At 36.7% G+C, this 25,117-nt stretch overlaps 1 protein-coding gene across 1 annotated transcript in view; it reads right to left on the reverse strand.

Moving 5' to 3' along the window:
- LOC127629052 (AP-3 complex subunit beta-1-like) overlaps window positions 1–25,117 on the reverse strand; it is an 80,244-nt gene that overhangs the window by 52,235 nt on the left and 2,892 nt on the right. The window contains exons 2-10 of the mRNA XM_052106079.1: window positions 16,695–16,770; window positions 16,217–16,291; window positions 14,173–14,268; window positions 13,107–13,267; window positions 12,949–13,015; window positions 7,245–7,427; window positions 3,696–3,845; window positions 1,384–1,481; window positions 1,204–1,258 (exon numbers count right to left, since the gene is read on the reverse strand). Coding sequence (XP_051962039.1) covers window positions 1,204–1,258; window positions 1,384–1,481; window positions 3,696–3,845; window positions 7,245–7,427; window positions 12,949–13,015; window positions 13,107–13,267; window positions 14,173–14,268; window positions 16,217–16,291; window positions 16,695–16,770 — 961 coding nt within the window. The remainder of the gene's footprint in view (window positions 1–1,203; window positions 1,259–1,383; window positions 1,482–3,695; window positions 3,846–7,244; window positions 7,428–12,948; window positions 13,016–13,106; window positions 13,268–14,172; window positions 14,269–16,216; window positions 16,292–16,694; window positions 16,771–25,117) is intronic.

Raw genomic sequence — 25,117 nt, forward strand, 5'->3', positions numbered from 1 at the left:
TACCTTAGTATCTACCTAACTTTTACCTCAACTTTTCCCACGTTTACCTCAGTATTTACCTAAACCTTTACTTCAGTGTTCACTTAAGTATCATTTTCCCTCATTCAATGTTTACATACATTTTTTACCTTATATTTAACTTTTTTAATTAATTTTACATAAACATTTCTCCGATTTTGATTGAATATGTACATCAACGTATACCTCAGATTTTACCTCAAGTTTAATCTTGTGTTTATGTTAGATCTGACTATAAATCTTATCAACCTTTAACCTCAACTTTTAACGTTTACCTAAACTTTTACTTCAGTGTTTACCTTAGCATAATTTTACCTCATTCAGTGTTTACATCAACTTTTACATTATATTTTACCTCAACTTTTACCTCAGATGTTTTCTAAACCTTTATCTCAGATTTTATTGAATGTCTACATTAACTTATACCTCAACTTTTATTTTGCATTTACCATAACGTTCCCAGAATGTTAAACTATGACTGACTGACTGACTAGTTACTCAACAGTAAAACTAAGAAGTGTTTAAGATTTTTTTTTTCACCATGTGTCAACATTTACAATCTTGTCAACAGAATAATACAGGTTCCTCAAGTGTGTAGAAGCGCTACAGTCCAGTAAGACATGTTTAATGGATAGTGGGTTCTGACAGGATGGGCACTTTGGTGAATTTTCTCTAAATAGTAAAAATCGGTGTGTGAGCCTTGCGTGTCCTATCCGGCATTGAGTGTAAGTGACTTGATCCCAATGATCTTGTCCCAACAACAGGATTTATTTCCCATAATCTGTTGTTTAAACACTGACCCCATTCTGACTGCCATTTGTTTTCAGTGTATACGTTTAATGTCGATTTCAGATCTTTGAACGGAATAAAGCATTTTACTGGTTCTGAGGATAATGCTACTTTGGCAGCTCTATCTGCTTGTTCGTTGTATCATTTTACCTCACTTAATATTTACCTCAGCTTTTATTGAATGTCTACATTAATTTATACCTCAGAGTTAACCTGAACTTTTATCTTGTGTTCACCTCAGATTTGACCTCAACTTACACCTCAGTATTTATCTAAACATTCCATTCAATGTTTATCTTTGTGTCATTTTACAACACACAGTTTACAACATTTATTTAAAATATCCCTGTATTTTAAATGCTGATTTCATGCGAGACAAGTGTTGCGTGACTGTACCTTCCTCTGGATGGACATGGTGGCGATGTTCTGCAACACAACATACTGAACTTCCCTGAAACAACAGAGACAGAGAGAGAGAGAGAGTGGGTCCAAAAGAGGAATTATGGTTTGATTAACTCCCAAAAATCTCCAGTACTTATCTCCAGACTTAAGTTACTTTCAATGGGTATGTGTTACCTATGGCTCCTCAGAAGCCTCACTAGGGACTTTGTGACGATGCTGACTTCATGTTTAGGGGCCAAATGCCAATAGAGCTGAGCTACTGCCATCACAACCTGACATGAGAGATTGTTAATGTTTGTTAATGCATTGGCAATGTATGTCAATATCAAAGAAATACCAAAAAGTACCATGGTATTTTACTGTTTTTTTCCCTCTCTCTTTGAAGTACCTTAGAGCACCACGTACATTTCATTTCATGACTATGGTAATCATTCAGTACCATTTCAAGGGAGCTTTTTACCATTATTATACAACTTTTGGAATATGTGGGAAGAGAGAGAGCCTTAAAAAAAGTCATTGTTTGAAAGAGAGACAGATTCATGGGAGATGGGGAGGAGAGTCAGAGAGACATAAAGAGAGAAAGAGAGAGAGACAGATGGTGATAGATTAGGAAGCCTTCAATGTATGTAATGATTTTGTCTTCCCTAAATTACTTTGACCCCAATATATGTACAGGACAGCAGACTACAGCACATCAACTGCTAAACCAGCTGAGAGAGAGAGAGATAGAGAGAGAGAGAGAGAAAGAAAAAGAGAAATAGATGATAAAGACAGAGTGCACACAGAGTGTAGAACAAAGCAGGACAAGTTTTAATCAAAACGTATCTCACACACACACTACAAACACCACATATACACAGGCAAACACACACAGACCTTGAGCATGACAGATGGAGTGTTTGAGTCATTTTGTGTGTGAGACGGTGTATCAGAAGTTTTCTGAACACTTTTCTGTGTGTGTGTGTGTGCAACATGATGGAGCTGTGTCTAATACAGCCTTGGTCCCACTTACATTTTGATGTCTAAACACACACATGCACACACACTTCACCACAAAACACACACTCAGGTACCTCCTGAAGGCCTTCACAATTCCTTAGAGACAAACAGGAAGTAAGTCATTTTAGAAAGAATGAGAGAGAAAGAGAGAGAGCCCACAGTTGCGTAAATATGAGAGGTGTTCACACAGAATACATTTTGCATTTCGTCTGTGCTGGTTTTAATTGTTGCGGTCGCATCACATCAAACTGTTTTTTTCCTCATCTCTGGTAATGGGCATTTTAAGATTTAAGGTGTAGAGCTAAAAGCACGCCAACCACTTTTACACATCAAAGCGCATAAATGGCTGGGTTTCCATCCATGCTAATTTTACGTTACTGTATAAGAAATGCTGGATGGAAACAGCAAGATGTGTGAATACATTTTCTGCTATGTGCATAAAAAAACTTGACACATTCATTCACACGAGGTGGATAAATTTGTTATTCAATAAGGACATAAACTACAATGGAAAAACGTATCGATGCTCATCAACATTTTTAAAAATCAACAAAGTTTTAAATTTGACAGTGACACAATGTGTAACTTTAAGGTGCAAGACGAGAGTGTTTATTTATGTTTCATTTATTTTGGCATTTTACAATGTAATGTTTTATGTAATGTTTACATTTTAAGGTGTAATATGAGCCGGTTGGGTGATGTGAAGTCAGCGTCAGTCAGTGTTTACATAAAACAGGACTACGTGATCACTCGTATTACTACTACACTACTAAAGCTACAAAATAGCTTTAAATGTCTTTAAACAAACAACTTCAGCATTACGACTCATCACAGCAGAGAGACACAACAGACTGATTAATTACACAATGAGTGATGTTTAAAATGGCAGAGGACATTTCGGTTTCTATAGTGATCGACTCTTGTGCACCGGCTACTGTAAAATAGGGACCAATACCCCTGCTTAGATGCTATTTTTCTACTGAGCAAGCTGATCTCCAGAAAGCTGACAGCATCTCTGCTCGCTCTCTCTCTCTCTCTCTCTCTCTCACACACCCATCCATCCATCCATATCCAATAACTTGGTAGAAACAGCACAAGCCGTGATACTATTTCTGAAGTGACATTTTTTAATTACTAATGAAGGCGTGGACGCATCATTTGTTTTGAACCAGCAACGGCAGATTCTGATCCGTCGCGGAATAAAGTAGATCCATGCACAAATGCGTTTTTATGACCGTACTAAGTTTTTCTTATGTGTTTTTTTTCTGCATTTAAATTTTTTATTTATGTATTTTATTTTGCCATCGTTCATTGTGTATTTTGTTGAAGTTTGGCTTCTTCCGTGTTTTGTATCCCACTTGAATGCATGACATGTTGTAGTAACGAATGCCCAACTCGGAGCTACGAGCTTCCCAGGTGCACTTGAAGGCAGCATTATTATATCGGTGTGTGTGTGCATGCATGTATGTGTGGGTGTGTGTACTCACTGCAGTGTTTCTGCTCTGCAACAATGGTTTGGTGTTTCTCAGCAAGAGTCTGTGGTCTGAATCCATGATATACTGTTTGGACTGGTCCATTCTCTTCTCCTCCTCAGAATCATAAAAAGCTTTCTCACTGTTCTCATCAAACACACCGTCCTAGACACACACATACACAAATAATAAACAATTGAACAACCAAACGTTTAATTAAAACAAGAATGATCAAGGGGATATATGACAGGTTTTCCCCACACCTTTGACCAATGAATTTCAATGACTTTCCCTTGTTTTCTTTTCAGTCTATTGTGATTACTGCTTAAAAGGAAATGTCCAGGTTCAAAACCATTTAAGCCCAATTAACAGCATTTTTTACCACATTTTCAACATGTATATTACCACAAAAAAAAAGTATGATTCATCTCTTGTATATATATATATATATATATAAACACAGTTACATTAAGGCACTTACAATGGAAGTGAATAGGGCTAGTGCATTAACATTAATATACTTTCAAAAGTATAGTCATAAGACAAACATTTTACATGTTAACAAGATCTTAGTGTGATACAATCAGGAATTAACTTACTGCATTTTATCACATTGCAAGGTTTACCAGCATTATGCCGTCATGGCAATAGATAAGGTTGGTATGTGATTATAGCACACTTAATGCGATTAGTTTTATCACACTAAAAATCACTTCAAAACGTAGAATGTGTGTTTTGTGCATATACTTGGGGTGAATTTACTAAGCAGTTGCGCCACTTATTTTCACACAAAAACAGTGTTTTTTTTTCTGCATTGAGAAAGAAACTAAATTTTGGGCCACCTCGAAAATGTTATGATATTCGTGTTGCTTCTCATGTGGTGACTGAAGACTGGTATCACTTGCATGTCGAGCGATCCACCAATAACATCTCGCGCAATTGATGCGCTCTTCTCGGTCCTCATTTATCTCTGGAGCACGCACGTGCGCGTGCGTCAACCAGGCTTCCCACGATGTGCGAGCTCCCGTAACAAGATAGCGCAGAGCGGATCACATGTATGATTAAACTGAGATTCCCTCGATATCATGGCAAAACAAACCTAATGTGACAAATTTGAATTTTACATGAGAATTTTCCATTTTTAAAAGCATTATGGAGCAATTCAACAAGTTCAAACGGCTACAGCACTGATGTGGGAAAGAGAAAACACCTGCACCAGCATCAATTACAAGACTTTATACATCTACACATCAACATCCTACCTAACATTTAGCACAGTAAACTTTAATGCATTTTTCCATTGCATTACAACTGTGGCAACTGTATTTAAAAAAAGTTAACTTTTGAAATGTGTATAGGCTATTATTTTTTCATAACAATTAAACAGTTGATTTTTTAAGAAAGGCTACCTAACTAACCACTGAGGAGCCGACTATGGTAAACACAAGGGCATGTAGGCTACAATGTAGAACAAAAGTCTGGACCTTTATAAATTATGAAGAAAGTCACGTGTAATCTTGTAATAGGTCTCCAGTTCTACTGATGTCTGATATAAGGAAACAAATTGTCCTGTTTGGCTTCAGATATTCCTAGAGTCACAATGATTCCTATTAATTGACTTCACACAGCACCTTGAACTACAAAACAAATCTGTGGTATTCAAAAGTTTCTAGATGCTCAGATGATCAAAAATGAATAATATTCATTACAAACGTGAAATGCAACAACATATCTTAAATATTAAATGCAATTATGTAAAAAAAAAAAAAAAAACTGCATTGTGATGCAACTGCAACGTGTATGTTGGCCAACACGGAAGACCATTTTTGACCCAGGAAAAACCTGCATCTTGTTCACCAACCACCCTAAACAACCAGTTTAGCAGGAGCAATCTGAAATGACTCTGCATCTTCAGTATTTAAACTGAGTTATTGTCATTCTTTTTTTTTGCACACAAACACCTCCTTTCAATGTAAATTAAAGCTATTATAGATTGCGTTTTATTCACAAAACAACTGACAAATTGTGCTATTACCGCAAGCAAATTTAGTTTAAAAAAGATGCTTGTGTGTATTTTCTATTGATCATTGCAGCAGTAATTCATCAATTTATGATCAAATAATAGAGATGAGCGTTATAACCAGAAGAGTCTTATAACCAGATGGCCGGTGCAGTCAAGCGCACTTTCGGCAATACATTTTTTCCAAATAAATGAGGGACGAGTCGGAATAATGTTTTTGTTGTAATCAACCTTATGCCTCAAATGCTGTTGCTTGAGCTCAACTTGTATTGAACCTGGAACATTCCTAAGGATTTTGAAAAGGATTTTATAGAGAAGGCACTCACAAAAAAAAAAAAAACATTCTAGCTGAAGAAATAATTCTAGGAAAAATACCTAGAAAAATATTTAAACACTGAATTTTCAACGAATCTTGCCGGCCTTAAAATACCAATTTTAAAACATCCCTGATAGTTCTAGGATTTCCGAGACTGTGGGAACACCAGTATGATGAGAAACATTATTTTGCTGGCTCTATTAACGGTCTGTTCCTTGGTCTGTTGAAACACAAACTGCAGTCTCAAAGTCTGCAACCTTCATTCTTACCTGAAAACCTCAGTGCTCGCATTGAAAAAATAAAAATGAAAATCAAATCAGTTAATGTTGAGCAGCAATTTAACATTCAATTGAAGCCACTGCTTTAAAGGAGACCTATTATGACCCTTTTTACAAGATGTGTGTACATATATATATATACACACCTGAGACTTATATATATATATATATATAAGTCTCAGGTGTCCTCAGAATGTGTCTGTGAAGTTTCAGCTCAAAATACCCCACGGATAATTTATTATACCATGTTATAAATGCCTCTTTTTGAGTGGAATCAAAAACACACTGATTTAGTGTGTGTCTCTTTAAATGCAAATGAGCTGCTGCTCCCCGCCCCCATCATAGCTCTGGTGAATACAATCAGAGACAATAGTAACTTTAGCTGCATTAGCCGTGGAATCAGCTAACAAGCACATTCAGAGAGGCGATTTGCAAACATCCTGTTTTATATTGACACTCATTCACAAAGCAGTCCGGTGTAAAATGATTTGCACAAATATTTTTGTATGTTTTTGGAGGCACATTTCCTTCAAAAATAAAACTTGTCCACTGTGTCTTCAGTGGCTGTGATGCCGGGAGTACATGAAGACTCTTATGACACTTACAAAGCTGAGACATTATTCTTCTCACTGTATCTGCTCCAGCACGGAAAAAAATGGTGGACTGTGTTTAGATCACTCATGGGAGGATCTGTGATAATAGGGTGGAGTCCTACATCCTAACGTGACATCACTTTAGAGAAACGAAAACCATTCATTTAGACTCACTGTTTTAGATTAATAGAAATATAAGAAAGAGGAGTGGGTGGACTTTTAACATTGTAGGGTGGTTGTGTACACACACTGCCGACTCACATTCATGTACAAACACAATGAATGCATAATAGGTCCCCTTTAATAAAACCTTGATTGGTGACTTTTAGTAATTTGTAGATCAAAAGCAAATCTCACCTCTCTCCAAGGGCTGATGAACTGCGTCCTGGCATATCGTGTCAGCATGTTTATGATGACGACCTGACCCCACTCCTCCACGTCTACCAGCAGATTACACAGCTTCCGATAGTTTTTATGGATCAGGTCAATGCGGTCTGGACAAACCTCCTCAAATGCCATCACCACGCTACCCGCTACCAGCTGCAACAACAAACAATTACCGGTCTCTCAACAGCAGGGCTTGAAACTTTTCACATAGATCAAATATTAATGGCTTAAATTTCAGGTTGTTTTTAAACCAAAAACTACTGTACACCTTCAGAAGACTTTTTTTAATTACTTTGGGTCCATTTATAAACTTTAAAGTGAGTCAATCTCCACTGTATTAAAAAGACCAACCGGACTATTCATTCACAATTTTTCCTTTTGTTTTGGAATGACATGAGGATGAGTAAACTATGACAGAATTTTCATTTTTGGGTAAACTATCCCTTTAATGCTTAAATATATTCCACCCAAAATCCCCACAAATACCTTTATAGTTGACTCCAGACATAAAGAGAGCTAAACATTGAAAGGCCTCTTGGGAGATGATTATAGTCCATCGCAAGGTTTGCATTTATTGGCTTATGGCCAGTATCGTACATCTCTCGAACCACTCTGAAAATACAGTATATACTACTCACACACAAAAACAAAGAGCATCTTCGCACATTCACTACTACGGAGTCTAAAGCTGTTTAAAACACACACACACACACACACACACACACACACACACACACACACACACACACACACACACACACACACACACACACACACACACACACACACACACACACACACACACACACACACACACACACACACACCTCTACAGCTTCTGTGCAATTATCAATCACCAATTTCTCCTGCTGAAGCCCTAAAGTTGTGCTCGAGGTTTAAAATGGCAAATTAAGCTGATTAGGTGATATATGCATGGTAATTATAAACCTCAGTGAAGTCTCAAAACAAACAGATGCTTGGAAGATGACAACCTGTTCTGCTTCCCACAGAGCTAATATAACACACCACTCTCACTTTAGACTAATCAAATACTGTATATGAGAGAGTGTGTGAAAACAACACAGAGAGAGAGAGAGTCTGATCAGGTCAGGCGCTTCATTTAACTTCATGTGACTTAAACTCCTCCAAGTCTTTAGGAAATTGCATATAACTGATCACCTAAACATTTACAAACAGGGTCTAAAATTCACTTTTTGGCACAGCTGCCATTTGACTCTTTACATTTCCAGGTTTTGGAATGTGGAATTAAACTATAGCAGGGTTAACTGATAATATTATCTTTGCATTCACATTTGCTCCAACAGCAAAAGAAAAGATGTTATTAACAGCTTATCAATGGAAATGCTTTAGTGCAGAAAAGTCGGCAAGCAAATCTGCTCTGTTTGTTTTTACTCTTCTGAATAATACTACAAAAAGGAAAAAAATACCATTTAATAAAAATAATAATATATATATATATATATATAGCTGGCACATGTAAATACAAAAATAAAATGTTTTTTGTGGTGGGCCAGTGGAAAAAGTAAGCAGTAGGAATGCACTGATGCAATGATTTTAACAAAAAAAAACTACAGGCCGATATCTTTACTGATATTTTGCGACTCAACTTATATTGTCATCAAATCACGTTTTACTTAAGAGTTATGCCTTAAAAACATGCAAAAGCTTTTTCACTCTTCTAAAAATAAATAATTTCCATTCACAAGGAAAATTTTAAACGCAACATTACAAAACTTTAAAGAGCGCCACAATGAAAGACACAAACATAAAAATAATAAAAAGATACAAAAACATAACTAAATCTGATAATATGATGATTGATAAAAAAAAAAAAAAGAAGGTTATTTTGTTCTTCTAAAAAAGTTCAGCACTGCTGTTTTAGCAGTTCAAAACAACATAACTCACGTTTTACACGTATGTACGGTTTATGATAAAACATTACAAATTCATACTATGCATATATTGGGAAATTCCAGGGAAATGTATACCACATCATGGAACAATAATAAGTTAAAACCAAATAAACACAACGCCCTTTTAAATTCTGTATTATATTGGTATAGTGGAAAATGCCATCTAGACCGCTAGAGGGCGCCGCTTGCTCACAGAGCACTGACTGAAGCGCTGAACACAGACTATATTTTGAAACGTAACCTTTTAAGGTTTAGTCATCGTGCAAGGCCATGTTGCAAGCATTGCATATCATGCAGTATTAATGGATATTATACTCATGTCTCAGAAGTCAAAGTCGGCTGGTTTCAAAGTGTTTTAGATGGCTTCTCTCATCATGTAGACTATAGGTAAGTCTATATAGCTTTCACAACTGTCACATCCATTTATGATAGTTTTTAAGCACAAATGTGACAATGAGAAAGAATAAAAATATAATATTTCATGTTCTTAAGGCCAAACTATACTTTAGCTCTGCACACAGTACGCATGACAGAAACTTCATCAGAATAGTCCGCGTGGACTGACCGCACGCGGCACAGATTTTCTCGACAAGCAAATGTGGTCCTCGTTGGTGCGCATAGTCTGCGCATGCGACTGCCATTGACGGTACTATAGTGTATCGCAAAGCAACTGCAACGGTCATGCGTTGAACACATTCATATTCGCTCACGGTCAGAAGAGTACATTTTGAAAATCAACATGGACAACCGGGGGCCTGGAACGCAGAAAAACTAGGTATGCCAGGGCCTTTAGTAGTGCTAACCCTTCTATATTTTGTGGCTGTTATTATTTCTGGATTGTGCATTTTAATTTACATAGTTTTTACAAAGTGTGTTACTAATTAACAATAAATGAGCCATTGTTTTTCATATTTGCATTTTCATGCTAATTAACAAAATGCCGACAGTTTTAATTTGGTCAATAATTGGCCGATAGATTTCTGCAGCCGATACATCTGCGCATCCCTAGTAAGCAGGTCAAGTAAAATTCTGAGCTACTGGTTTGTTTGAGCCAGCAGAAAAAAAAGAATTAACCTTCAGGACGAAGAAAGTCATAAGCATTTGGAACGACATGAGAGTGAGTACATGATGACTTAATTTTATTTTAAAAATATATATATATTTTTTTAAGGTGAACCTTCCCTTTAATGTTAGACCCTGGTTACAAAGTTTACTCTTGGATCTCTAGTCTATCCTTCAATTTGCTTGAATCATTCATCTTTAGCGACCTTCTCTCCATCTCTCTGTTCCCATATTACCAAACAAGAGCTCCAAGGTAACCTACATCCACCATCAACAAAGCTCTTACACACACACACACACACACACACACACACACACAGCTCTGCTATCTCTGCTGCTTTACAAGACCTTAATGGAAAAAATCACACTAAGCAAATGGTTCCTCTAATAACAATATATTTCCAGTAAAATTATGAAGGGTACAGGACGTTTTCCTGGATCCATTTTGTCATGAATTCTAATTAAGACAGGGCACACTGCCGGGAGAGGGAACGGGGAATGCTGGGTCATCAGCGAGTGAGGAGAGATAGAGAGAGATGCTGGAGCGACGACATCTGTGATTGATGCTGCGCTTGTCGTTCAGACTGAACACACACACACACACTCAAATTACTTTACCTTGAAAGCATCCCACAACACTTCCTTTCAAATTCCACCTGCCCGAAGACCCGAACAGTGGAAGCTGATAGATAAATGTTTACCACTTCGTTGAGATAGTGACAATTCGTGAAGCTCTAGGGGTGAAATATGACTCTACACTAAAAGCCTATAAGGACAATGGAAACAAAACACAACAACACGAACTGAAACCCAGATCTCAAGTGGTCGTAACTCAAATTTGAGAACAGAAGCAATGGCTGTGTTTTACGATAATGTGTTTCGAGACTTTGGCCCAGGACTTGGTGTGAATGCTGTTTCCAAAGGAGTATGGAAGATGCAAATTCTATTATATAGAGTGGTTTTAGGCAGAGGCAGGGAGAAAAAGGACAGAAAGTCAGAGAGATGGGAGAAAATGTTGGGTTGTTGCGCCATCTGGTGGTCCTATATTGAAAATGAATGTTCATGTGAAGCAATGCATTGGCCTAAATAAAATACTTTCATAAGATTGCTTGTGCTTATAGCTAAAAATACAGATGTTTTTGATTTTTCAATTTATGCTAAATTAAATAAATATTGTCAGTTTCTGAAGATTTTATATCTCTCTGTCCGATACAGTAGCTGTTATGTGATGCTCCAAATTCATACTGTCTATGGAGGCTCTGGAGGGTTGACTGAGAGAACCTACCAAAACTAAAATGGACCACAACAAGAATGATATATGTATAATATATATATATATATATATATATATATATATATATATATATATAAATGTGTTTAAGAAATTTATATTTTTATATATTCAGTTCTGAAGTATTTTTAAAACTATTTTAATATTTAGAATCATGTCATTCAAGCCAGTGCAATTTGTTTACAGAGCCATAAATTAAACTTTAATATTTTCATACATTTATTTTAAATACAATTTTATATTTTAAGTATTATTTACAAATATTTTAATATAAAAGAATATTAATAACCACATAATTTGTAATGTAATTCAACCCCAGTGTTTGTATACAGAGTCTTAAAGGAAATTGTTTATTGCTGTACATGTATTTTAATGTAAAATTATTACATAAAACATTTAAATTAGAATATTATTAATCAGGTCATTCAACCCCAGTGCAATATGTTTTTTGCAGAGCCTTAAAGGAAATTTTTATATAATAATTATTTGTTAACGGAGATGTTTTATATTTGTATAAATCTATTTTAATATTAAATGTATTTTTTAATAATTGAAGTATTATTTAAAATATTTTTATATTTAGAATGATGTCATTCAACTCAGTGCAATTTGTTTACCTAGCCTTAAATTATATTTTAATATTTTCAAAATATTTTCAATAAATTTAAATTTAAATATAATAATTACATATTTTAATATAATAGAATTAACCATGTAATTATTCACGTCATTCAACCCCAGTATGTTTACTGAGCCTTAAAGAAATTATTTGTATATTTATTTTAATATAGTAATATTTTAAATATTATTTGATATATTTAATATAATATAATATAATTAACCATGTCATTATTCATGTCATTCAAACCCAGTATTTGTTTAATGAGCCTTCAAAAATAAAAAATGATATATATATATTTATTTTAATAAAGTAACATTTTAATATTTTAGTATATAAGTATTATTTAAAATATTGTTTATATTTAAATAAAATATGAATAATGATGAATTAATAGTGTCATTCAACACTAATATTTGTTTACCATTTTATGTTTAGTGCAAGTTAAATGAATTTCTTTATACATCTATTTTAGCATTAATGTAATATTGTAATATTTAAAGCATTATTTAAATAATTTAATATAATATAATTATATTCAAAGATTATTAATCATGTCATTCATCCTATGGCAATATTTGTTTACATACATTTTTCTTTCCAAGTATTCAACATTAATAAATGCCTCTCAAAGTGTATCTTTAAAGCTTCATTATTTCTTTGCAATTATTCACCAGCAAAACCGTCATGATGGAGACAGCCTAAGCTGTATGCAATGAAATTGTTGTGTTTGTGTGTGCATTTAGGGATAAGTTTAATTGTATTTACCGTGCTTTTGTCTTTCAGGAGTTTTTCGATCACTTCGATCAACAGCTCTTTCTGATCAGGGTCCAGACTGAAACACACAAATAAAGACCTTCATAAAGACCTTCTTGTTCCCAACAAACTTTACTAACCAAGTCAGTGTGTGTTTGTGTGTGTTATACCTGTAGAGCTTCTGAATGGCGTGAGCGGCGGTTTTCCGGACATAAGGTGAGAGGTCAGTGGATGCCTCTTTGATGGCCAGCATCATGATGGGGACGATGATTGGCACTCTAATACTGGACAAAACCCTTAGAGCACTCGCTCTGATAAACTGATTAGGATCCTAAACACACACACACACACACACAAACAGTAATGTCAGTCTTGGTTAAAGGGATAGTTCACCCCAAAAATTTAAAGAGCACCTATTATGGTTTTTCAAATATGACCTTTCATGTAGTGTTATATAGCTGTTTGTGCATGTAAAAAAAGTTGCAAAGTTTCAAAAATGAAAGTGCACAACAAATGGAGTTACTGACTCCCAAAAGAAAGAACCGATTCTGAACACCTGAAATGAGTCGTTAGTAATTCCAGACTTACTTCCTGTACTAACCTACGTAATTTGATAACAAAAAATCTGCCTCTGGTGTCGCTAACAGCTTTGACCCGCCCTCAAATAGAGTAGACCAATCACAACAGACTAACCCATCTGAACCAATCAGAGCAGAGTAGGCTCTCTGAAAGGGGGAGTTTAGAATGAATGAGTCGTTTTTGACACTGGGGAAAAAAGCTAATTCTGCAATTTAAGTTATGAGAAAATGAAAGTGCTTTTTGACCTTGGATGCATGTAAATCTATTTCATGAGACCTTTAAAACAAAATCAGGCACGTTTAAAAACCATAATAGGTGCTCTTTAATCATGTCATCATTTATACACTTCCAAACCCGTATGACTTTCTTTATTTCATGAACCACAAAATGAGATGTTAGGCACAATGTTAACCCAAGTCACCATTCACTTGAATGTAATAAAAGTGCATGGTTACTGAAGGTAAAATTCAGCCTAACCTCCTTTTGTGGTCCACAGAAGTTATAATGGTTTGAAACAACGTGAGTGTGTGTTAATGATGACAGAATTGTCATTTGGTGAACTATCCCTATCTACTATATAGGCAGAATATGTAGAAGAGAAAAGAGGGGCGGAGCAAGACGTGAAGGGCGGAGCATCATCAGAGGGACGGGACTAACCTTGAGGGCCCTCTGGAAAGTGCTGATTGACAGGAGGGCAAGATCCTGTTGCTCCTCAGCATACCGGACGAGGTACACATACACAAGCTTCTTCAGCTAAAACACATACAGCCACAAAATATTTAAAAACCGAGTACAGATAATGGACCCTTTTTACATGTCCGAAGGACAAAGTTGTGTTAGACTCACACCTCTCGACATCTTTTCACTATATTAAACATTTAAGCTAAGGTAATATTCATTTCTGGTTTTGCCCAAACAGAACTTCAAAGTTCTAATGTCATGCATTTTGGAATAAATTCATTTTCCATATTAATATGTCTTTTATTAACAGTCTGATCTCTCTGTCTGCAGCCTGCCTGCGTTCAGCCACAGCTCAAATGTGAAAGGTCAGAGGTCAGCCCTCCATGTAATTGCGTCCAGCTCTCGGGGTGACGGGAGGTCATAAGCGATCACAGAGTCACGGCGACGCATTCCATCATCATCACCACAGCGATTAGCAGGCAAATGGAAAAACATCACTCACTTCATAAAGAGAGACATTACCCATCTGCCCCTCTGCTTAATCACATTTACATACTGCGGCCTGCTGATCAGGGATTGGAGCATCCACGCGCATGTTAATTAGAAGGGAGCTAAATGAACTGCTGGCATTTATGAAGCAGAATTATACAAAGGAAAGAAAAACTAAATTAAACTGATAAAGAGAGCATTTGTTTTTGCACAGAGGGGCGTGTGTGTCTACAGTATGTTTGTTTACGTAAGTATGTGTGTTCGTATAAATCAGTACGTTTACACATAAAGTTATAATCAAGCTACCTGCGTTGAGTGAATCAATGCTCTTTGCAATAGCACCTGTGGCCCAAAGTGTGTGTGTGTGTGTGTGGATCAATGCCAGCAGGCAGAGGCAGTGTTCGGCACACAGCTGCCCAATACAGAGAGTCAGGCGTGGGGGAGAGACAGAACGTGACTGGGCCCCTGGACCACCAATTACACACTAAAACACCAGCCGCCCACTTCAGCCTGGGCCTCTTTTCATCCTGATCTCCAAACATTCCTCTTTCTCTGTCAGCCAACCAACCAACCCCCCCCCACATTGCTGAATCAAATGTTTTGAATTTAATAGATTTAGACCCCGTTTAAAACTTGGTATGAAGATGCATCTCGTGTGATCCGATCACATGTGGTCAGCGCTAAATACAGGTGTACAAGGGTCTCAGATGAAACCACATTCGATGGCAATTAAAAAACGCATGTGACCAAATCGCATTTGAAGTGTAAACACTAATTTATCCTGATTGCGTACAGGACGGCATTGAAGCACCACCCTCTCACCTGTCAATCAACTGCAGCTCTGCAGCCCTAAATAAAGAGTTTCATCTTTGAACAAGCGGTTTCACAACAAAAAAAAAGCTGATCCATTCACAAGCACGAGAACTTTACGAATCCTTTTCGGTGTGTCTGAAATAAACATGCAGGCACACAGATGACAAGCACATACATCTGAAGCTCCTTTAATCCAGGTAATCTAGTCAAATAATGGAGAATTCTGCTCAAAATGATGTGTTTGTGTTTAGATCAAATTTCAGATGCATGTTTGAGAAACAGTGCAGCGTTTTTTGCGCTTTCTTTGTCCGACATAGTGATTGATGTATGTCATCATGAAATCATAGATGCTGCAACCAAAATCCGACAGGAGACGCATTTAAGTGAGCAGGTGTAAACAGCGATGTGTCTCACCTGACCACATGTGATCGGGATCACCGGAGATGCATCTTAATACCAGGTGGAAACAGGGTCATCAACAATTATCTTTTTTGAATTTTCTGAACCCACATCCACACTAATACATTTTTGTCTGAAAGTTGCCTTGCAGCATAACTAAAAAAGTAAATAAAGCCAAATGCTTTTAAGATTTGATTACATTTATATGACCTTTATGGCCTGAAAACCAACGGATGCATGTGAGCTGTTGTTAACATATATTTTTTTTGTTATGTTTTTTTGTTGTATTTTTAAGTGTGTTTTAAAGGCGTCCTCTTACCTCAATATTTTTATTTGCGACGTTCTTCACCACAGCAGGGAATAGTTCAGATGCATTTTTTCCCTTTGCAATCAGCTGATAGAGAGAAGACTAAATAGGTTAATGAACTGCCCTATAGATGACTAACCCAAACCTGAGAGTAAATGTCTCACATTTATTAACACTGTAATCAAATGTAATTCATGGCTTGTTAGTTACCATGAAGACAAATTACTTCAGCTTTCTGTCTCACACACACACACACACACACACACACACACACACACACACACACACGATTAATAGTATGATTCCAGAAGCAAAAAATGGCAGTCAAAACATTCTTAGCCAAACAATTTGCATAATGTATCAATTGAATTATGGTAATAAAGACAGAAATGCCATGAGCTCAAAAGTTGTTAAATGAGAGTAGATGCTTCTGTTGGAGACAAAAATTAATTTTTTAAAAGTTGTGTTCAAATCTCGATCTGTTTCTTACCCCAACTACCCTCTTCATGGCCTCCAGTTTCAAAGACTCCTTGCTGCTTTCCAGCATCTCCTTTAAGTCTTCATTCCTGCATAGAAAGAGACATTTCAGTATTATTGCTGGTGCAGCATCATTGTCAAATGTGCCAATTTTGTATTAGCCATCCCTAGCTTCAAATTTAGTTTTAAACAAAATGACAAAAAGATTCGGAAAGCTTCTTCAGTGCCGTTCAACGTACCGAATGTGTTTTTGCATCCATCCTGGCTCAATTATTTTTCTATGTAAAGATGCGCTAGATTGACATCATTGACCATTGCGATGCATCTGGACGTTTTTTCAGCATGTGGAGTACGAGTGTCTAGTTTTTTCAGACACCATGTCAAGTTTGACTTTTAAAAAAAAACCTTCAAGACACCGGCATTCTGTTATAATCATGTTGCCCCATCTAACTTTTTACCACAAGTACACATTTGGTCTGAACTGCCCTTTACACGTTTTAAAGATGAAGTATTCATTCGTATTCTTATTACTTACAATTACTGTAGTAAGTAGGGGTGGGAGAAAAAAAAAGGATTCTCCGATGCATCGCAGTTCTTTCTCCAATGATTCCGAATCGACTCGGAGTTAAACTTGAACCACGGCAACGCAGTGGCGCTTATGTGCATGCCTGAGAAAGAGTGAGATGGTCAGCTGTGCATATACTAAAGCCAAGTGTGTGCTACAGAACTGATCGCAGAATGGATGTATCAACCACATGACCATTTGTCTCTGACTGAAACTACGATCCAGAAATTAATTCACAAACTCAAGCACATAACAACAGGAGAGTTTATTCATGATAACGCATCAACTCAACCAAAAATATGAAAGACGGGCTTTCTTCCGTTATTGTAATGATTTGCACAGAACAGGAAACAAACAATTGAAAATAATGATGAGACAGAGGTTCAGAAAATGTGTTTTGTTTTTTTTCACCAATGCCTTTCTCTCCTCTTGCACTCTGTTCAGTGCACATACGAGATGCTGATTGACTGATTTCTTGAGGAACCCTGCTATTTGAGTCACTCTATGATTACCCATGATGTGGTAAGGAGAAGCTGACATGTGCACTCAGCAGATATCTCATGTAGCCATCCTGGACCAGCAACCGATCGTTGCGGTTATAGCTGGGCATGGGATCGATAAAGTCTAAATGAATAATGTAATACTACTAAATACAGATTTAGTGTATTGATTAAAATAATTGGAGGACAAGATGCATTGTGATCCATCGAGAATAATTTTGTAATATAATTTTTACCCTTTGAATCATAATCCAATCAAAATATGAGTCCAGTGAAGGTTCACACCTCTAGTTGTAAGTATGGTATTTTGGCTGAAACAAAGTTTACCATTGCAATTTTTTGTAATGTTAATCAAAAGAAATGATTTAGCTAATTCCCAAATCTAGAAAACAATTATATTTAAGGTAAAGTAATCTGCTTCATTCAATGCAACTAAAATGAAAATTCAGTCCAGGATCACTAAGCTACAGACAGATTATACCATCAAGAGAGTGGGTTAAAGTGAAAGATCACACACCTCTGATTTGGACATGCCAATCTGCGCTGCACAGGTCCATAACCCCACACAGTGACCATACTTTAAAAGTCAGCCGACACAAACTGAACCACAACCCTACAAATAGTTTAACACACCAAAGTCGAAAAGTTCAGGAGACCCGCAATACCATCTCTATTCAGCAGACTGAGTGCCACAGATTTATTAGATTAACTGAGTCAGTGTGGATGCTGGTCATTCTTCTCATTCTTTCTCTCTCTCGTTCTCTCTCTCAGCACAGTTCAGTCCCTTACAGATGTACCATGTGACAGCCACGTTCTACCTGAGGGAAGTAGTTTGGTATCATACAATGTGCATTCAGATTCTTTAGATACAGAGGAACTATTATCCAAGCAATTGAGAGTAACATTGCCCACCCACTTTTTCAGCCATCTTGGTTCCGGAAGTATTTTTTTCCATAAATTGTTTTCCATAGGGATTTTATAAAATCCTCCATAAGATAGTTCAAAGCCAAGACCAAAACCAACCAACTACGAGGTGAATCGCCCTCATTCCAAACTTTGAATTGAGGAGATCAATTATTTGAAAATCATACAAAGAGACAAATGTACAAGACTGTGTCCTTGATGTCTTTAATGAGAACTACAATCCCAATGCTCATTTCCAGAGAACGTGTGTTTGTGGGTAATTTAAATTTACTCGCACATCCAATCGAAAAACAAGAGTGGTACTCCCCTTTTCCCAATGGCATGAATGGTCCTGAATATTGGCTTGCACCTAGATTTACAGCTATTGGAGTCTATTGATAAGCAACGAGAAACTAGTTCAAGGCTGTTTTGTCTAAACACCTGCATTACTGAATGTAGGCCTACAGAGCCCCCTTGAGGTCAAAACTGGAACGTGTTCATTCGCTTTCAAAAGCTCACGCAGACATTAATAGAAAGAAAAAAGCTGCAAAATTCACTGGCCAAATTTTACCTGCATTTGGAGCATAGCGAGTGTTAATTTTGAACACTGGAAACAACTTATTTTACTCAAATTGAAAACATTCAGATTTATACAAATAAATAAATAGTTTGAGAGGGAAAGGATACCGAATCGATTGCATCGTTCACAGTGTGTCATGGGAGTGGGCGGTTGCTTCGATTAACAACCTCGGAACTCACGGTAGGTTTGTCTTTAAAAGTTTATAAGTAATTGTTAATTATGTAAATTGTTTTTCCAGAACCAGACTGTTGTGATCTATGTGAAGAGTGTTTTATCAGCTCATAGTAGTTGAATGATGCTAGAAAATCTGAAAAGCATTACTTTGAGGAAAATAGTGACAATACATAAAAAACTGCATTACAATGTGACCTCCAAATCATGACTACTACTACTACTTTTTCTTCTTTCAGCTGCTCCTGTTATGGTGCGTTCACATACAATGCAAAGAAAATTTTCGCCTCGCATTGCTCGTGCGAGTTTGACTGCTGGATTATACATTCGTGTTTAAACTCACGTTTGCGCGAGTAACACGAACCTGCGAGTATTCCCCCTTCTCTTCCGGAAAAGGATTGAATGTTGAAAAATTTTAACGAATTAAGTGATTTTGCGTGTTCGAGTTACGCCATTCACTTCAAATTCGCATCCATTCACATTTTGCATTGACTTTGTATGTAATCGCGCTGCATAAAATGCTCACTTCACATTGAATGTGAACGCACCATTATGGGTTGCCACAGCGGACCATCAGTGATCCGCATATTTAACTTGGCACAGGTTTTACGCCAGATACATCAAAATCATGACTATTAAACTTTTTTATTCCCATCAATAATGACACTAAACAAAACCATTCATGTTTAAAGAAACAGTTAGCTCTCAAAACATTTACTCACCTTCATGATGTTATAAACCCGTTCTTTGTCATTATATCTTGTGTGAAACACAAAAGCAATTACCCAGTAGAATGTCAATGAAGCTCTGTCGCTGGTCGCAATTCACTTTCAATGTATGATAAAGAACTACAATAAGAGTGAATGGCATGTAGGGAAAGAGCAGCTTGGACATTCTGCTAAATACTGTATCTCCTTTTGTCTATCACAACACAAACAAAATCAAACATGCTTGGAACAAAAGAGGCTGTGTAAATGATGAAATAATTTCATTTTTGGGGCAAAATATCCCTTTGTAATACTTAAACAATTCAGAAGCACAGAACTGAAGGACTAAATAGGAAGGACTAAATATAATTACAAATAAATGCTTGTTTTTAATATGCCATTCTCCAAAAAGTACAAATCCTCAGCTTCCCGCACATGAGCATTTCTCGTACCCTTTGCTTGCTTTCTCTTCACGTCCACAGTTGTGGTTGTTAGTGAGGGTGCATTCCTCCGAGTTAAGGTCAGATTTGAGTGTAAGCTGAAGGTTTTCAGCTGATACGAGAGCTGTTTGCATCACTCCGGTCGCTTCGGAGCACAAAACAGCCAAAGATCCGTTCATCTTCACACTCAAGAAAACAGATGTTCTTTCACACGGTCTCATAAACAAATGGTCTTTAACACTTCTAAGTATGTATAACTTCAAAAATAAGTGAGGGTCAAGGCTGTCTTTTATCCCAAAACTAACAATTTCAACGTATCCAAAAAGGTCTTCAAACATCCGTCTCAAATCATTAGGCCTCGCTCAGCTCCTCTGAGCAAATCCATTTACTCTGTTTATCCACAAATCCATGTAGAAACCTTTCATACAGCGCTGTGAGATAGTACATTCCTCCGAATCCAACCAGAAGAGAAGATCAGGTCTTGATTTTTACACTGTCTTGGAAGAAAATATTTGAGATGGCTGTAAAGCAGAAATGTCCACCAATGTCAAACCGATGGAGTCGAGAAGACCAGAGAGGGACAGGACAGCACTGTCCTCCAGCCTGACTCAATCATCTACTAAACAGCCACGTGCCAGAGTCGCACAGCCATCCAGTGTGACCATTACACATCAATTATATTTGAGAGCTGAGGCTCCACACAACCATTACTATGACTCACTCTTCTATCTAGGGTAAAACACATTTCCCAATTCAATTCTAATTCTGATTGAATTTGATTCGATTCTGATTAATTTTGGCATATTTCAGTTAATATAATTTTATAAAACGAAAGAAATTTGACCACTCTCCATAACTATTTAGATACCACAACAATATACTATGGTCGACCGATATATCGCCAAGACCAAATGATCGGTAGATATATTGTATTGTTTTAATTATCGGCAATGACCGAAACATTTTCCCATTTGGCCAATTCGTTTCTCAAGCTGCGAAGGTGCCGAAAAAAAATAAAATAAATCGCCTGCTTGCATGTGAAAGAGCCATCTAAACCATGTAAAGGACCAATCAAAGTTTGTTTTTTGAGCACACCTGGCATAGAATAAAAGACCGATTCTGTGATTTCAAGAATCAATATCAGGACGCAATTAATCCATTTTGTTTTCCCCAGCCCTACTTCTCTCAAGGCTGAATTCTCTCACTCCACCTTCTTGAGACCTGGCTAGTATTCCAAAGAATCTTACTTTTTGTTTGAGGATACAATACGATGAATTTTTAGAGCATTTATGGGTATTTGCTTCTTTGAGAGACACTCAATCAAACTCAACCTCAACACTGTGTAATTTCCTAACCAATCCAAAGCTTAAGCATCATTTTGAGTGCAAGTTACAAGCATGTTGCAGCCTCAAAGAGGGTGTAAAATTAAAAGGAAGTCCAGTGAAGTAGAAATAGCGATGTTGGAACCTTTCATTCAAGCAGGCGAATGTTCCGTATGGCTGGAACCAGCTTGAGGTCGAGCTGACTCATGCACTTCAGTAGATCCACTCATGGCTCTTATCTTGAGAGACTGAATAAACATGGTGAGACTTTCATCACCCCCACAGAGTTCTGTTCTTTGTGCCTTTTAGTCATTCAGTACTGGTCTGCTAGTCCTGATAACCACCCGGATCGACATCCACTTACCAACCAAGGTAACAAACGTCTAACAAATCTTAAGAAATAAATAAAATAAATAGTATTCCACCCCAATGATAAACAAGTGCAAACATTTGAAGCAGGTTCTTCTTGAAGACTAATGGCTCAAGAGACTTTCTTCCTTGCATCTTTTTTCCATACGATGAAAGTGAATGGTGACTGAGGCTGTCATTCTCCCATACATGTACTTTTGTGTTTCATGGAAGAAAATAGGGCTGCACAATTAATTGAAAAAAATAATCGAGGTTACAATTACAGCTGTAGCAATTATATAGTCATGAAAAGTGGCCATTAAAGCATTCCACTTAGGTATACTCCTACTATGCCAAATTTTCTATTTACAAACATATATGTATATATGTGTGTTTTTATATATATATATATATATATATTTTGCAACAAAAAAAAAAAAAAAAAAAAAGAAAAGAAAAGAAAATGTTCTACTGAAGACTTGAAGACTGGAATAACTGTCAATTTTGCTGCTTCATTATCCAGTATACTAGTAGTTAATAATAAAGTGTTTCTTAATAAGCTATACATTTATATTGAAATGATGTGTAGTTAGAGGTTTGTCTTTTTACATATTAAAGAGTACTCCACACAATAATGTAAAGATATTCTAAAGAGATTATGCAAAAAAACAACACTGGTATCGGATCGGATCGGCCGATACTGAGATTTCCGATATCGGGATCGGAAGACAAAAAGTTGTATCGGTGCATCCCTACTTGAGCATTAAATCAAAATTACGAAAAACAAGTCATTATTTGTTTTTTTATATATTGGTTTTGTAAACAAATAATAAAATGTTGTTTTTTGTTTTTCTGATTTTGAATTGCTAATTGAATATGAAATGAACGAATTATACACAGATTTTTCTGCATTTTGGTCCTGCTTTACTCACTCATTTCCTGACAAAATATTACAACATTAAATTAACATCATCTGACTACATTCAGGATTCATGAAAGCATTCAGGATGCGCTATAGAATGAAGCCGTGCATGTATCATGTAGATGTCAACTGTAACCAATTTATTATATATATATATATATATTCTAAAATATTGTTTGTTTATCATAATATCATATTTCAAGATCGATGCATATGAATCAGCAGGAATGGAAATCAATGCATCGAGAAAACGAGTGAATAGTTACACTCCTATCTAAACACCAAACATTTTTGTAAGCTATAAAAACAGGCCCACATGATCAACAATTCGTTGGGGCATAAGAAAGTAACCACTAGCCCAATAGGGCAAGTGACAATATTATCAACTAGTCCAAAACACTTTCACACAGGCCTGTTTATAATAGCTGCTGGTGTTCCTGTGTCTCATTCTGAAGGCTTCTCTCTCTTCTCATAAATTCAGGCTTTTGCTTGCAATCATGTGAGAGAGATGATTCAGTTAAGCCTGAATAGCATTAACCACCCCTCCATTACAACCCTCAACATACCAGTAACACACACACACACACACACACACACACACACACACACACACACACACACACACACACACACACACACACACACACACACACACACACACACTCGGAGACCAACACTCTGCAATCAGTAGTACAGCAGAAAACCAGCCACCTTCAATAAGGAAGGCAGAGATATTTGAATGCTATATCTCAGTGGTTCTGAACTGGTTTTGCTTCAGCACCCAGACTGGAAATACAGTGGTGATCTAACAATAAATCAAACATTAACACGATATGACACATCAGCCAAGTGACAAAAGATCTTAATTTGGTGGCTTATCCACAATTATTTAGACTAGTTCCATTTTATTATTTGCAATTAGTAGCTATTGAGAATCAAAGGGCAAACTGTTGCAACCCCCTTATTTACAGCGGAGTAAAAATCTAAATAATCATGTGCTAGACAATAAATAAAGATTCATCAACATGGACTTGTTTTTCTAGCATAATAAATGAGACTATCCTCATATGTCCCATCAGATTAGGCAATTAACTGGCTCATTAATGCAGTAAACAGCAACAGACTTCCTGTCTAGGGAGGGTTCTGGTTTGGAAATCTGTCATTTAGCAGATGCAATTTTATTCAAAACTGATTTCAGTCCCCTAATCATTGGACCGCTGATGCTGAATCTGAATCTGAGCTTATGTTCAGGAGAGATGAGGACATGAGAGTTAGACATCAGTCCTGTTTATGGCCTTCAAGAGACTCTAGAAGACAAATACACAATTGGCAGATGGAAAAATACACAGGCAGGGTTTTAATACCAGTATGGGGTGAGATATCTGATATTGTGTTCCCATTGAATAAATAGTGTTGTGATTTCACTGACATTCCGCCCCCTAGTGGGGGAGGGGGTCTAAAGCCAGAGTGAGATTTATCTTAATCCTTTTATATTCATTAGCATCAGTTCTCCAATATGCAAATTTTAGCAGTCATACCATCCAACAAAACAGGTCAATCTATGATATCCTACACCACCGCTGTAACAGATGTGCAATGTTTTTTTTCTTCAAGAATTTAAAAAAGCATCAGTAGCTAACACTCTGAACTGTTTCACAACAACAGATTGCTAGTCACACAAAATTCCTCCCAAACAAAACGTGCTTTAACACCCAGAGCAACCCGGCTTCAGCCCTCTAGGTAGCGCTGATCATGAAAAAATAAAGGTATTATTCCAAAAACACTTGCTTGATCTACACAATATACATCAATCAGCCAAAACATTAAAACCACCTGCCAAATATTGTGTAGGTCCCTCTCTTGCTGGCAAATCAGCACCAGCCTGCATCTCAGAATAGCATTCTGAGATTATATTCTTCTCAACACAATTGTACAGAGTGGTTATCTGAGTTACAGTAGACTTTCTGAGTTCAAACCA

Source organism: Xyrauchen texanus, chromosome 35 (genome assembly GCF_025860055.1).
Source record: "Xyrauchen texanus isolate HMW12.3.18 chromosome 35, RBS_HiC_50CHRs, whole genome shotgun sequence".
Lineage (NCBI taxonomy): Eukaryota > Metazoa > Chordata > Actinopteri > Cypriniformes > Catostomidae > Xyrauchen > Xyrauchen texanus.